Here is a 15,533-nt window from a genome sequence, read left to right as displayed (position 1 = left end):
GAAAGTGGTTTGTGTTATCGGTAACAGCACAATACGAGGCATGTTTTTTTTAAGGAAGTACTGTTTTGAAATTAAAAAAGACGTGCAAAGATATCTCAATAATTTTATTTTTACATGAAAGCCTATACCTTCTACATAATTTCCGTCAATATTGAGGCACTTGTCACAACGTTGGACCAGTTTTTGAATATCCTCCTCACAGAAGTCTGCCGCCCGACTTGTTAACCACTGCATCGCCACTGTTTTGACTTCGTCATCGTCTTGAGGACGCTGACCGCCCTGGTGTTTCTTCAAGTGCAGGTAGTCACTGGGCGCAAGATCGGGGCTGTACGGAGTTTCCCATTGAAAAGATGTGATGAGATCTTTGGTCTGATTCGCCACATGCGGACGGGCATTGTCTTGCAGCAAAACGATGCCCTTACTCAACTTCCATGGACGTTGCTTTTATTCTGGTGTTACGTAGGCCACCCATGTTTCATCGCCCGTAACAATTTGGCTTAAGAAATCATCACCGTCGTTGTGGTACCGCTCAAGGAAAGTCAATGCACTGTCTAAACCTTTGGTTTTGTGCACATCCGTCAACATTTTCGGTACCCAACGTGCGCACAATTTTCGGTAATTCAAATGCTTAGTCACAATGCCATACAAAACACTACGAGAAACATTAGGAAAGTCATCCCGCAAGGAAAGTCATCCCGCAAGGAGCGTCTGTTTTCTCTCACCTTATTGCCTACTTCCTTCACCAAACTTCCATTAACGACCTAAGGACGCCCACTCCGCTGTTCATCATGCACATTTGTGCGGCCACCTTTAAATGAACTCACACACTTTCTTACCATTACATCACTCATAATGTTTTCTCCGTAAACTGCACAGATCTCACGATGAATATAGATCGCTTTTAGGCCTTTAGCACTAAGAAATCTTATAACAGCCCGTACTTCACAGTCGGCGGGGCTCACCATTACCGGAGGCATCTTGAACACAAGGTAAACAAGGAAGAATCAGACTGTAATGGCGTCAGTGCGTAGATTACGGAACAGGCTTTCATGTAAAAATAAAATCATTGAGATATTTTAGCACGTCTTTTTTAAATTTCAAAACGGTACTTACTTAAAAACACACCTCGTATGTTTGTTGGTACCTGGTTTGGTAAAGGAAGAAAATAAAAGGTATCCATATGCTGAGGGCTGTAAATTGAGAGTAATAGCATATTCAGAAGAACATGGAAACAGAGCAACTGAGTGACATTTCGGCCTTCTACCAATAGAAAAAACTATCCAGGTCGGCAAGCTAGTAAAGAAGAACGGAAAAAATTAAGAAGACTAAATGTGCAAAGAGAGGACTGAATGTACAATGACCAAAACTAGAAGATGACGTAAATGGATTCAACGACATCGTCAAAATGGTATTGGATTTAATACAAGAATGATTCACACACACGCTTATATGATAGCGCTACAATGGACCGTAACAGCCTTTAAGGGTGGAGTTGGTTGGTGCTACAGGTTTATGACGCGTCATGGACATAGCATGCGAACCGAAACCAAAATACCTCAGAAAATGCCGCAAGAGTATGAAGAGAAAATATCTTTCCATCGATTTATTATTGAATATCAAAAGAAATTCAGTGCTGAACGAAGTCAAATAGCGAATAAGGACGAAACTCCTCAAACATTTGAGGTGCCGAATAACAAAACTGTTGCCACAGAAGGTGCTAAAACTGTGAATCCTATCATGCATCTGCCATATTCCGCAAATTTGTGCAAGATAAGGTAGGCCTTTGGTGAAATTAGAACCCAATTATATAGGAACTTAATGGAAAAATTTACATTTAAAATATATTTATAATCACAAACAATATTTGAACCGAAGTTACGCATTTGAATTTTTTTTCCTAGTACCGTATACTTTCATCCGTATCAATCTTCGCTATCAATTATGGATTCACTATAAAAACAAGTGGATATGAAAAAAAAATGCTCTTAGCTTTTGTCCTTTCACATTGTGCTGACGGTACTAAACTTAACCCAATAATCATTTTCAAGCGCGAAACAATACCAAAACCTTCTGATGTACCGCCAGGTGACAGCGTTCACGTACATGGCAAGGGGTGGATGGACGAGGCTGGTATGAAATTATGGATTAACATAGTGTGGAACAGAAGGAAAGGTGTTTCATTGCAGAAGAGTTCTCTTCTCGTGCTAGATCAGTTTAGTAATCATTTGAAAAAATCTGTGAAAGAGAAATTGAGACAGGAAAATACAAAACTTGCTGTTATTCCGGGAAGGATTACTTCACAAGCCGCGCGGAGTAGCCGCGCGGTTAGAGGCGCCATGTCACGGACTAAAAAATGGCTCTGAGCTCTATGGGACTTAACTGCTGAGGTCATCAGTCCCCTAGAACTTACAACTACTTAAACCTAACTAACCTAAGGACATCACACACACCCATGCCCGAGGCATGATTCGAACCTGCGACCGTAGCGGTGGCGCGGTTCCAGACTGCAGCGCCTTTAACCGCACGGCCGCTTCGGCCGGCTCACACACATATGTTCATTTTGAACATACTTCACATTTGCAACCTCTTAATGTCTCGATAAATAAATAAATAAATAAATCATTTGAAGTGTATGTGAGAGAGGAATGGAACAAATGGATGAAATCCAACACGAATTCGGGCCGAAGGGAGCTTTAAAATAACCTACAGTCAAACAAGTGTGTCATTGTTACTTACAGCCCGTAAAACGCGGTGGCTGAACAATTCGACTTGAGTATGGTGCTCAGCCTGTCTATATGGGTTCTAGGGTGATTTCAAGACAGTGGGCGCATTGTCACTTTGAGGGAGTCAGGGCTGTCAGCACGGGATGTTGTCCGCCGATTTCGCCGACACCGCGCCATCCTAACATTCAACCACTACCGTGAGAGATGATGCGCCTCACAATGAGTTTCACATAAAAAAATAAAACACTTTACGAGCAGTAAAGATTCCCAAACACCGTGGTGTCCTATCATGCATCTGCCATATTCCGCAAATTTGTGCAAGATAAGGTAGGCCTTTGGTGAAATTAGAACCCAATTATATAGGAACTTAATGGAAAAATTTACATTTAAAATATATTTATAATCACAAACAATATTTGAACCGAAGTTACGCATTTGAATTTTTTTTCCTAGTACCGTATACTTTCATCCGTATCAATCTTCGCTATCAATTATGGATTCACCTTGCATATTCTTGCATCCCTTGCATTCTGGCCTTAAACCAGGTCTCTCTCTCTCTCTCTCTCTCTCTCTCTCTCTCTCTCTCTCTCTCTCTCTCTCTCTATCTATCACCACAGGTTTCCTGGATGGCTCAGTTGCTCGCAGTTCGACGCACAGACTGGCACAACGCGGTCTCTCAGGCATACAGATCGTCTGGGATGTATTGTGGTGAGACCTGTAGTCTGCCAGCTTCGACCAAACGCTTTTCCAAATCTACTTACAACCCATTCTCGGAGATGGAATGGACTCACAATGGAGCTCTTGCATCATGCCAAGTATGTATTGGATTTAGAGATGGCCACATAATCCGTTAATTTCATTGTTGTGGGAAACAGATGTTCGATTTTGTTTCTCTTTTTTAATGATTATCTCCTTTCTGGAGTCAATTTATTGGGTTGGTGCGTAAGTTCGAAGTGGTTTTGTTTTGCATGTTGGTATTCCGGTTGCTATGAGTTTATTTATCGATTATCTTTTTTTGTCCTTAGTTGCTGTTTGTGCTCACATATTATCATTTGGAGGCACTGAGTGGAGCTGTGCACACTATAAATGGAGTACCAACTGGAGAAATCGGAACATTTCCGATATACTTCTGTTTGCGTTCAATAGACGTTTGAGAGCAGAGGATACAGCCATAAACATTTTAGGCTTGTATGGAGTTAATGACATTGGACAGAGCACGCCAAGAAAATGGTTTTCTCGTTTTAATGAGGATCGTTTTCACATTACTGCCTCTCTACGCTCAGGAAGACCTTCGGGGTCTGCTGAAGATGTTTAAACGCATTAATCTGCAGTTATCCACGATAGTGTACTCGAAAACTGGCAAATGTGATGAACTGTGATCCACCGTCGTCCGAAATTTTCATGCAATAGGGAAGGTTCAAAAATCATGTGTATGGGTATCGCAAGCTCTAGGTCAAAATCACAAAAATCAGAGGGTGGCCATAGTGCATTTCTACTTGCTCGTCGTCAATTGGCTCATGAAGAACACCAACCATTCCTATCCCGTATTGGCCGGCCGCGGTGGTCTAGCGGTTCTGGCGCTGCAGTCCGGAACCGCGGGACTGCTACGGTCGCAGGTTCGAATCCTGCCTCGGGCATGGGTGTGTGTGATGTCCTTAGGTTAGTTAGGTTTAAGTAGTTCTAAGTTCTAGGGGACTTATGACCTAAGATGTTGAGTCCCATAGTGCTCAGAGCCATTTGAACCAACCTATCCCGTATCGTTAGCGGTGACGAGAAATGGTTTCTTTAAGCTAACATAACGAAGAGAAGGGAATGGCTGAGCCCAAACAAAGCAGTAACTCCCCGTGCAAAGATCTGCACCCATCCATAAAAGATAATGTTATGCATCTGGTGGAACATCGACTGTATGGTGAACTACGAATTGATTCCCCGAGCTGTAACCACCTCTGCCGACATTTATTGTCAACAACTGAGGCGGCCTGTAAACGTTGTCCAAGCACAACAACCAAGAACACTGGGTGAAGTGATGCTAACCCACGATAACGCCCACCCGTATTCTGCTAGACTGACAAATAACACTACGCAGGAGTTGGGTTGGGAAGTCATTCCGCAGTCATCTTATTCCTCTGATCTTACGTCCTCAGATTTTCAGTTTTTCCGCTCTCTGTCTAACAACCTTCAAGGAACTTCCTCTCCGGAGGAAAATGCGCTCCGAACATGGCTGAACGGCTGAAAACGACGTGATGCCTACAGTCGCGGAATATACAAGTTACACCAATGCTGGCAGACTGTTGTAAACAGTGAAGGAAAATATATTACTTATGAAGATTGACAATGGAATGTGTATAAACTCATGGAAAGACGCTAGGAACTTATACACCAACCTATATTTACTTGTTTTGGACCCTATTATGCACAATGTTTTGTGATTAAACTTTGCCTTCAATAGTTGAGTGAATTGCAATCAAATGCTCAAAATACTTCATTGCTTAAACTTGTTTCAACTTAACAGTCATTTCACTAGCCCATGCTCTTGGAAAGAGTCATGGCCTAAGGTCATGGTCGTAAGCGCGAGATTCCGATCAGTTGACTCTACTAACAGGAGCTTCGCACATGTGCGGACACTAGTCATACTTTGAAGCAGCCTTATGCCATTAACCATTCCATGGCTTATTAAAAATAAATGATACTTCGAAACCGGTTTGGGCACCAAAATGTTTTACGCAGTATTTGACTTCAATACACTACCTTATATTACTTAACTGCTAGCCCCACTAATGCGCCACAGACCCTGTTGCATGTTGCTTATGTGACGGCTTCCAACGGCAACAGAAATGTGATTTTTAATTTTCGTATAACTGGCCAAAATTTAAAATTCTGCATAATCTACTCATTAATAGCTATAACCTTATATTCGAGGTTTAACAGGGTAGCACGAGCATTATGGTTAGAAACTGTGTTTGTGCTTTGAGGCAGTTGAACTCAGAGCGTGCAAATTACCCGGACTATATGCATCCAGTACTTTATGTTGACAGCACTTAACGACTTCCAATTAACTTTAACACATGATTCCAAGCTTTTTCTTAACTTTTTCTCACTTACATGCTTAACAAAATATTTAACACATTAACTCATTTGCAACTTAATCAGACGATTGTAGCTGTTTTATACACGGCAGTTAGATTATTTAAACAACTGGTTCGATTATTTAAAGAACTGGACGAGGAGGGTTTACGGGTTAAAAGAAAGGTGACCCTGTCGCTCTGGCAGCAACACGGCAGTCAGTGTCGTCCTAACCGCCGTCTGCTTCACGTCTGCTGTGCAGCGAGCTACCTTAATTTGAGTATTAACTGTATTTTTCTTACTTGTCACTTTTTCTTCCGTGTGTTTTTGCTTTTAGGAAGCTATAATTGTCGAGTGCTATTAATAGTGTTCCATAGATTTAGTGTTTGTTTTCAATACAGTCCAGAGACAGGTAGTGCTATTTTCATTGCTTTCTACAAGAAGTGGCTAGCAATCACAGTTTAGTCAATAATCAGCCGCCTTTAGTGAATTAGCAGTCTAGTTAAAAGTTGATTAACTCTCTTCAGTAAATAGATTCCTTAGGATGGATAGGATGTGTGACTGCTGTGTATGGACGCAGGAGGAGCTGGCCACTGTTCGCGAACAGCTGAACGTGTTGATGGCCGCGGTCAGCCGTCTTCAGGCTGCTGCCTCGGAGTGTAGCGGCAGTGGGGATTCTGGTGCGTCGCAAGGTACACCCCAGGTGTTATATGCTTCACCCACTGTCCCTGCTGTCAAGACATCTTTGCGGGTACCGGGCGCGGTTGGGCCACCCTCTCCCAAAGGGGAGTGGCGGGTTCAGCGGCGTTCGCGGCGCACGAGGCGGAGGTTAAATGTGGAGGCTGGCCGTGTGGCATCGCCCGCTCTGCCTGTGAGTGGACATGTGGCTGCTCCTTCAGCAAGGTCCGAGCAGGCACACGGGGGGATGGGTTTATTAGTTATTGGGAGCTCCAACGTTAGGCGGGTGATGGAGCCCCTTAGGGAAATAGCGGAAAGGTCGGGGAAGAAGGCCAGTGTTCACTCTGTCTGCTTGCCGGGGGGTCTCATCCGAGATGTGGAGGAGGCCCTACCGGCGACGATAGAGAGCACTGGGTGCACCCGACTGCAAATTGTTGCTCATGTCGACACCAATGACTCCTGCCGTCTGGGTTCAGAGGTCATCCTCAGTTCGTACAGGCGGTTGGCGGAATTGGTGAAGGCGGAAAGCCTCGCTCGCGGGGTGGAATCAGAGCTAACTATTTGTAGTATCGTTCCCAGAACCGATCGCGGTCCTCTGGTTTGGAGCCGAGTGGAAGGCTTAAACCAGAGGCTCAGACGATTCTGCGGAGATCTGGGGTGCAAATTTCTCGACCTCCGCTATCGGGTGGAGAAATGTAGGGTTCCCCTGAATAGTTCAGGCGTGCACTACACGCCGGAAGCGGCTACAAGGGTAGCGGAGTACGTGTGGAGTGCACATGGGGGTTTTTTAGGTTAGAGAATTCCCTCCCTAGGCCCGACAAGACTCCTCCTGAGACGCGGCAAGGTAGGAGTAGGCAAAACGCAACAGGCAATAACAATATTAATGTGCTAATAGTAAACTGCAGGAGCGTCTATAGAAAGGTCCCAGAACTGCTCTCATTAATAAACGGTCCCCACCAGGGACAGAAAGTTGGCTGAAACCAGATGTAAACAGTAATGAAATCCTAAACTCAGATTGGAATGTATACCGCAGAGACAGGCTGGACAGTGAAGGGGGAGGCGTGTTTATAGCGATAAAAAGTGCAATAGTATCGAAGGAAATTGACGGAGATCCGAAATGTGAAATGATTTGGGTGACGGTCACGGTTAAAGCAGGCTCAGACATGGTAATTGGATGTCTCTATAGGCCCCCTGGCTCAGCAGCTGTTGTGGCTGAGCACCTGAAGGATAATTTGGAAAATATTTGGAGTAGATTTCCCCACCATGTTATAGTTCTGGGTGGAGATTTTAATTTCCCGGATATAGACTGGGAGGCTCAAACGTTCATAACGGGTGTCAGGGACAAAGAATCCAGTGAATCTTTTTAAGTGCTTTATCTGAAAACTACCTTGAGCAGTTAAACAGAGAACCGACTTGTGGCGATAACATATTAGACCTTCTGGTGACAAACAGACCCGAACTATTTGAAACAGTTAACGCAGAACAGGGAATCAGCGATCATAAAGCGGTTACGGCATCGATGATTTCAGCCGTAAATAGAAATATTAAAAAAGGTAGGAAGATTTTTCTGTTTAGCAATGGTGACAAAAAGCAGATTACAGAGTACCTGACGGTTCAACACAAAACTTTTGTCTCAAGTACAGATAGTGTTGAGGTTCAGTGGACAAAGTTCAAAACCATCGTACAATATGCGTTATATGAGTATGTGCCAAGCAAGATCGTAAGAGATGGAAAAGAGCCACCGTGGTACAACAACCGAGTTAGAAAACTGCTGCGGAAGCAAAGGGAACTTCACATAACATAAACATAGCCTAAGCCTTGCAGACAAACAAAAATTACGCGAAACGAAATGTAGTGTGAGGAGGGCTATGCGAGAGGCGTTCAATGACTTCGAAAGTAAAGTTCTATGTACTGACTTGGCAGAAAATCCTAAGAAATTTTGGTCTTATGTCAAAGCGGTAGGTGGATCAAAACAAAATGTCCAGATACTCTGTGACCAAAATGGTACTGAAACAGATGATGACAGACTAAAGGCCGAAATACTAAATGTCTTTTTCCAAAGCTGTTTCACAGAGGAAGAGTGCACTGTAGTTCCTTCTCTAGATTGTCGCACAGATGACAAAATGGTAGATATCGAAATAGACGACAGAGGGATAGAGAAACAATTGAAGTCGCTCAAATGAGGAAAGGCCGCTGGACCTGATGGGATACCAGTTCGATTTTACACAGAGTACGCGAAGGAACTCGCCCCCCTTCTTCCAGCGGTGTACCGTAGGTTTCTAGAAGAGCGTAGCGTTCCAAATGATTGGAAAAGGGCACAGGTCATCCCCGTTTTCAAGAAGGGACGTCGAACAGATGTGCAGAACTATAGACCTATATCTCTAACGTCGATCAGTTGTAGAATTTTGGAACACGTATTATGTTCGAGTATAACGACTTTTCTGGAGACTAGAAATCTACTCTGTAGGAATCAGCATGGGTTTCGAAAAAGACGGTCGTGTGAAACCCAGATCGCGCTATTCGTCCACGTGAGTCAGAGCGCCATTGACACGTGTTCACAGGTAGATGCTGTTTTTCTTGACTTCCGCAAGGCGTTCGATACAGTTCCCCACAGTCGTTTAATGAACAAAGTAAGAGCATATGGACTATCAGACCAATTGTGTGATTGGATTGAAGAGTTCCTAGATAACAGAACGCAGCATGTCATTCTCAATGGAGAGAAGTCTTCCGAAGTAAGAGTGATTTCAGGTGTGCCGCAGGGTAGTGTCATAGGACCGTTGCTATTCACAATATACATAAATGACCTTGTGGATGACATCGGAAGTTCACTGAGGCTTTTTGCAGATGATGCTGTGGTGTATCGAGAGGTTGTAACAATGGAAAATTGTACTGAAATGCAGGAGGATCTGCAGCGAATTGACGCATGGTGCAGGGAATGACAATTGAATCTCAATGTAGACAAGTGTAATGTGCTGCGAATACATAGAAAGATAGATCCCTTATCATTTAGCTACAAAATAGCAGGTCAGCAACTGGAAGCAGTTAATTCCATAAATTATGTGGGAGTACGCATTAGGAGTGATTTAAAATGGAATGGTCATATAAAGTTGGTCGTCGGTAAAGCAGATGCCAGACTGAGATTCATTGGAAGAATCCTAAGGAAATGCAATCTGTAAACAAAGGAAGTAGGTTACAGTACGCTTGTTCGCCCACTGCTTGAATACTGCTCAGCAGTGTGGGATCCGTACCAGACAGGGTTGATAGAAGAGATAGAGAAGATCCAACGGAGACCAGCGCGCTTCGTTACAGGATCATTTAGTAATCGCGAAAGCGTTACGGAGATGATAAACTCCAGTGGAAGACTCTGCGGGAGAGACGCTCAGTAGCTCGGTACGGGCTTTTGTTAAAGTTTGGAGAACATACCTTCACCGAAGAGTCAAGCAGTATATTGCTCCCTCCTACGTATATCTCGCGAAGAGACCATGAGGATAAAATCAGAGAGATTAGAGCCCACACAGAAGCATACCGACAATCCTTCTTTCCACGAACGATACGAGACTGGAATAGAAGGGAGAACCGATAGAGGTACTCAGGGTACCCTCCGCCACACACCGTCAGGTGGCTTGCGGAGTGTGGATGTAGATGTAAAACACAACGAACGTGACAAAGATTCATCTTATTCTACACTCATGCTCACAAATTAAGGATAATGCTGATACACGATGAAACAACGCTCTGGTGGGCGGTTTGCGGGTTTAAATCACCTCGAGATATGACCATGCGGTGCATTTGACCTACTGTGGCACTGGCAGCAGTCCACATACGCAGAGGATTGTTGGTGCATGTCAGAGTACCGTGCAGCGAGTAAGTGTGCAGACGTTTTCATACGTGCTAATGGTGACTGTGCATTGAAAATGGCTCAAAGAACACATATTGATGACGTAATGAGGGGTAGAATACTAGGACGACTAGGGGGCTGGTCAAACACAGCAGGTCGAACCACGGGCCCTCCGTGTGCCACAAAGTGTGATCTCAAGATTATGGCAACGATTCCAGCCGACAGGAAACGTGTCCAGGTGCGTGTAGAACACCACAAGAAGACCGATATCTCACCATCAGTGCCCGCAGACGGCCACGGAGTACTGCAGGTAGCCTTGCTCGGGACCTTATCGCAGCCACTGGAACAGTTGTCTCCAGACACACACAGACGACTGAACAGACATGGTTTATTCGCCCGGAGACCTGTAAGATGCATTCCATTGACCCCTGGTCACAGGAGAGCCCGTAAAACCAGGCGTCACGAACACAGTACACGGTCATTGGAACAGTGATCCCAGGTTACGTTCACGGACGAGTCCAGGTATAGTCTGAACAGTGATTCTCGCTGGGTTTTCATCTGGCGTGAACCAGGAACCAGATACCAGATACCAACCTCTTAATGTCCTTGAAAGGGACCTGTATGGAGGTCGTGGTTTGATGGTGTGGGGTGGGATTATGGTTGGTGAACGTACACCCCTGAATGTCTTTGACAGAGGAACTGTAACAGGTCAGGTGCATTGGGACGTCATTTTGCACCAGTATGTCCGCCTTTTCAGGGATGCAGTGGATCCCACCTTCCTCCTGATGGATGATAACGCACGACCCCACCGAGCTGCCATCGTGGAGGAGTACCTTGAAACAGAAGATATCAGGCGAATGGAGTGACCTGCCTGTTCTCCAGACCTAAACTCCATCGAGCACGTCTGGGATGCTCTCGGTCGACGTATTGCTGCACGTCTTCAAACCCCTACGACACTTCAGGAGCTCCGTCAGTCACTGGTGCAAGAATGGGAGGCTATACCGCAGCAGCTGCTCTACCACCTGATCCAGAGTATGTCAACCCGTTGTGCAGCCTGTGTACGTTTACACATTGATGTAGGGGTACATGCGCAGGAAACTGTGGCGTTTTGTAGCACATATGTTTCGGGACGACTTTCTCAACTTATCACCAATACCGTGGACTTGCAGATCTGCGTCGTGTGTGTTCCCTATGTGCCTATGCTACTGGCGCCAGTTTTATGTATTGCCACGTTGTGTGGCACCACATTCTGCAATTATCCTTAATTTATGAGCATGAGTGTATAAGCATCCTGACGCTTCTTCAGGAATTATTCTCTCCTTCCTGGATTCTGTTAAATTTTGCCTTGCGAGAATAACAACGCCGTCTATCATTTTTGGCATGTTACTAAGCGCAGTTCTCAACTTCAAGACACATTTTTATTACCTTGCCGTGATTGGCACCGTATCGCTCAACTTTGATTTCATGGTGGCGCTGTCGTACGATTCAACTGGGAATGTACAGGGTGCAGTTACCTTCGCCTTGGCCGGAGTACGAGTATCTAAAATGAGTACGCTACAATGGTGTTCGCTGGCGTTTATCTGAAATGGGAAATCGATCAAATAATGTTCCTTGCTCGCTGAGCGGTTCGGTCTTTGTTTTGACAACCGATTTTACGAAAGCGTTGTTAAGGATTCGGTTGCAGCTAAATATTCGTGACAAGCAAGCGTATAGGGGTCATTGCTGCTCGTTTCACACGCAGCAATTTCATCTTCCGTTTTTTAATCAGTGAAGTCACAAAATCGAAGAAACTCATTCCTGACACGGTGCACTGTTACATGCAAATAACATCGAATATTGCAGAACGTACTTCTACTGATGCATTCTACCAGATTAAAACTTTGTTCCGGGCCGAAACTCGAACTCGGGACCCTTCCCTTTCGCGGGCAAATACTCTACTATTGAACAGCCCAAGCTTTACTTTCGCCAGTACCTCGTCTCCTACTTTCCAGACTCTGCAGAAGCTCTCCTGCGAAACTTGCGAGACTAGCAGTCTTGGAAGAAAGAATATTGCGGACACATGGCTTAGCCATAGCCTGGGGGGATGTTTTCAGAATGAAATTTTCGCTCGGCAGCGGAATGTGCGATTAAATGAAATTTCCGGGCAGATTAATACCGTCGGACACTGACAAGCTGCATGAACAGGCGTGTGCCCCACAGATGAAGGACAGCTTTTAGGGTTTTAGACAAGGGACTGTACACAAAGGAGAGAGTATGTTATTAATACCCGTCTAACACATAATTGTCTGCAGTGAGAGGATAACATGTCCATTGTTTTCCACTGTTCCCGTCGATGATGATGTCAACAGACGTTGAGAATTAGCTTCGATAAGACAAGGATGGGAACGTAGAACCATGTAAGCATTCGCTTTAGTCGAGTTAGGGGCACCACGAAAATCCGAAGCTAAACTTGAGCATCATTTGAGATGAAACCAACATAAAAATACTATTTATTCCAATATTTTAACAAAAGGCACAACACACAACTCAAACGATTCATGACAATAGCAACAAGTGTTTTCGCCAGCCCGATTGGACTTCCTCCTTGCACGCATCAACAAACGATTTCTGTGTACATTTGCATCATTAGTTAGCAATGTTCGATTTTCTGCATTATATATGCTTCAGTACCACTAACGACAACGTAAAATGGTGGTCTCTAGTCGAGAATGCATTTACAGTTGAGTTTCCTGTGCATATTTAAACACAGCTGGTGTACGTTGCGCACTTACCGGTCCCGTCGAGCGAGTAGTCAGTGGCGACGTTGAGATCGTCTATGAAGACGGAGGGCGTCGTGTAAAGGAGGACGGGCCGATGGATGCCCGCGTAGTTGAAGAAGTCGAACGAGTACGACTGGTACTCCCGCGTGCCGTTTGCGCTGCAACATGCAAAGAAAGAGCACGTGAAAACTCCCTGAATGTCAAACGTAAGATTTATAAAACTAATGTATAAGAAAGGATAATGCTATGCTGCACATCTTTTAAAAATCTGAAATTAAATTACGGGTTCTAACACAATAAGTTCTATGATAATATTAAGCTGTTCGCACGCGCATGTACTCTGATCAGCCAGAACATTATGACCACCGACCCGCTATCGATATAAACCCGTCGAGGCGATAGCAGCGTCACCTGGCGAGGAATGACTGCTATTCAGACACTCACACGGTGTATGTAGCATCAGTGAGCGTGTTGTCCGCGTGCAGAATGGGGAAGGCACTCGATCTATCTGAGAGTGACAGAGGGCAGATTGTGACGGCCCGGATGTTCGGCACGAGTATTTTGGAAACTGCACTACTTGTCTGTTGTTCGACGCTGCTGTGGTTAGTGCCTTCAACATGTGGCGAAGCCAAGGTGAAACCACGTTCAGAACTCGTGGGGTTGGGCGACTACACCTCATAGGTGTCAGACGTCACAGGCTGGTCGGACTGGTAGAGTAGGACAGGCTGCGAACTGTGGCGGAACGAACATCAGACTTTAATGCTGGGCAGAGTACAAGTGTGACCCAACACACAGCGCACCGAATACTCCTACAGATGGGCCTCCGCAGCCGACGACCCAAGCATGTGCCAATGTTAACACCACGACATCGGCATTCCAACTGAAATGGGCACGTGACCATCGGCACTGGACGTCGGTGCAGCGGCAGAGGATTGCATCTGATGGATCCAGATACCTTCTTCGTCATGTCTATGGAAGTGTGCGAATCTGTGGTCTTCCCCGGGAACAGCTCCTTGACACCTGTAGCGCCGGCCGGTGTGGCCGTGCGGTTAAAGGCGCTTCAGTCTGGAACCGCGTGACCGCTACGGTCGCAGGTTCGAATCCTGCCTCGGGCATGGATGTGTGTGATGTCCTTAGGTTAGTTAGGTTTAATTAGCTCTAAGTTCTAGGCGACTGATAACCTCAGAAGTTAAGTCGCATAGTGCTCAGAGCCATTTGAACCATTTGACACCTGTACTGCGGGGCGGAGGCAAGCTGACGGCGGCTTCATTATGCTCTGGAGAACGTTCACGTGGGCATCCACAGGTATAGTGGAGCTCGTGCAAGGCACCATGACGGCCAAGGAGTACCGTACATTGGCTGCAGATCTGAACGCAATTGAACGCATCTGGGATGTGAATGAACGTGGCGTCAGAGCTCGTGGCCCCCCTTCCCGGAATTTACGAGAATTATGTGATTTGTGTGCGCAGACTTTGTGCCAGCTCCCTCCAACGACTCACCAGCGCCTTATTACTTCATGCCACAACGCGTTACTGTTGTTATCTGTGCCAAAGTGGACAAACCGGCTATTGATAGGTGGTCATGATATTCTGGCTGATCAGTGTATGATCTTCAGGTGATTAAGAGATGGGATCTCGATGTCTTAATTTTAGTGGGTATGGCACATGAAACGCACTCGAGTCTGTATCGTGGCGTCTAACATAACGTTAGATGTCAATTTCTATTATCTGTATTGTTACACCTGCGCATTGCCACCACCATCCCCTTCTCCCCACTGTCGGCTCTTTCGCAGTCGTACCTGCCCCTCACGTAGCCGTGCAAGACAACAGATCTGTATTTTGTGCGGGGCATTGCCGACATGCACCATTTGGTCCTAGGAAGAGCAGAGTGAGCAGTAAATGTTATTGCTGCCATAACCTGCACCACTTGTCTCAACAACAAACTGGGCCGTAAATCTACGTATCTTTTCATATCATCTTCGGCACTGGAGATATTGCCATTCTGAGGATCATCTTTGAGGTCATCTCGAAGATTTTGGCATCAGGTGTTTTGCTCTGTACCTTTTTAACTGATGTCCACCACACAACACCTTGTACTTATGATCACGTATGAGCAGGATGTCATGAGGCATCTCTGTCCGTAGAGCAATCACTTTTTCATAGAATTATTTGGAGGTATATTTACATAGTACCTCAATTTGTTACATGGTATTGGTATGAAAAGTCAATGATCATCCTGAGACAGTATTTCTAGAAAGTCAAATGTTTGCAGTTTCACAGCTGTTCATCGTTGTGACAATGGCAATAGTGCTTCAGAGCTTTTTTGTTGTTGAATGAAACGGAAGTGGGCGCTTGGATTGAAATATCGCATCTTGTTCGACTTCCATTTGTAACCTGGTATGGTATTATCGAGGGTATGTCCAATTAACATGAGACACGTATTTTCAAGTTAACATTAAAGCCGAACTTTCTT

At 45.1% G+C, this 15,533-nt stretch overlaps 1 protein-coding gene across 5 annotated transcripts in view; it reads right to left on the bottom strand.

The window, feature by feature from the left end:
• LOC126249890 (beta-glucuronidase-like) overlaps positions 1-15,533 on the bottom strand; it is a 469,370-nt gene that overhangs the window by 79,228 nt on the left and 374,609 nt on the right. For all 5 annotated transcript variants that reach the window (XM_049951515.1, XM_049951516.1, XM_049951514.1 and 2 more), the window contains one exon: positions 13,074-13,219. In XM_049951515.1, coding sequence (XP_049807472.1) covers positions 13,074-13,219 — 146 coding nt within the window. The remainder of the gene's footprint in view (positions 1-13,073; positions 13,220-15,533) is intronic.

Source organism: Schistocerca nitens, chromosome 1, assembly GCF_023898315.1.
Source record: "Schistocerca nitens isolate TAMUIC-IGC-003100 chromosome 1, iqSchNite1.1, whole genome shotgun sequence".
Lineage (NCBI taxonomy): Eukaryota > Metazoa > Arthropoda > Insecta > Orthoptera > Acrididae > Schistocerca > Schistocerca nitens.
This window is presented reverse-complemented; position numbering and strand designations above follow the sequence as displayed.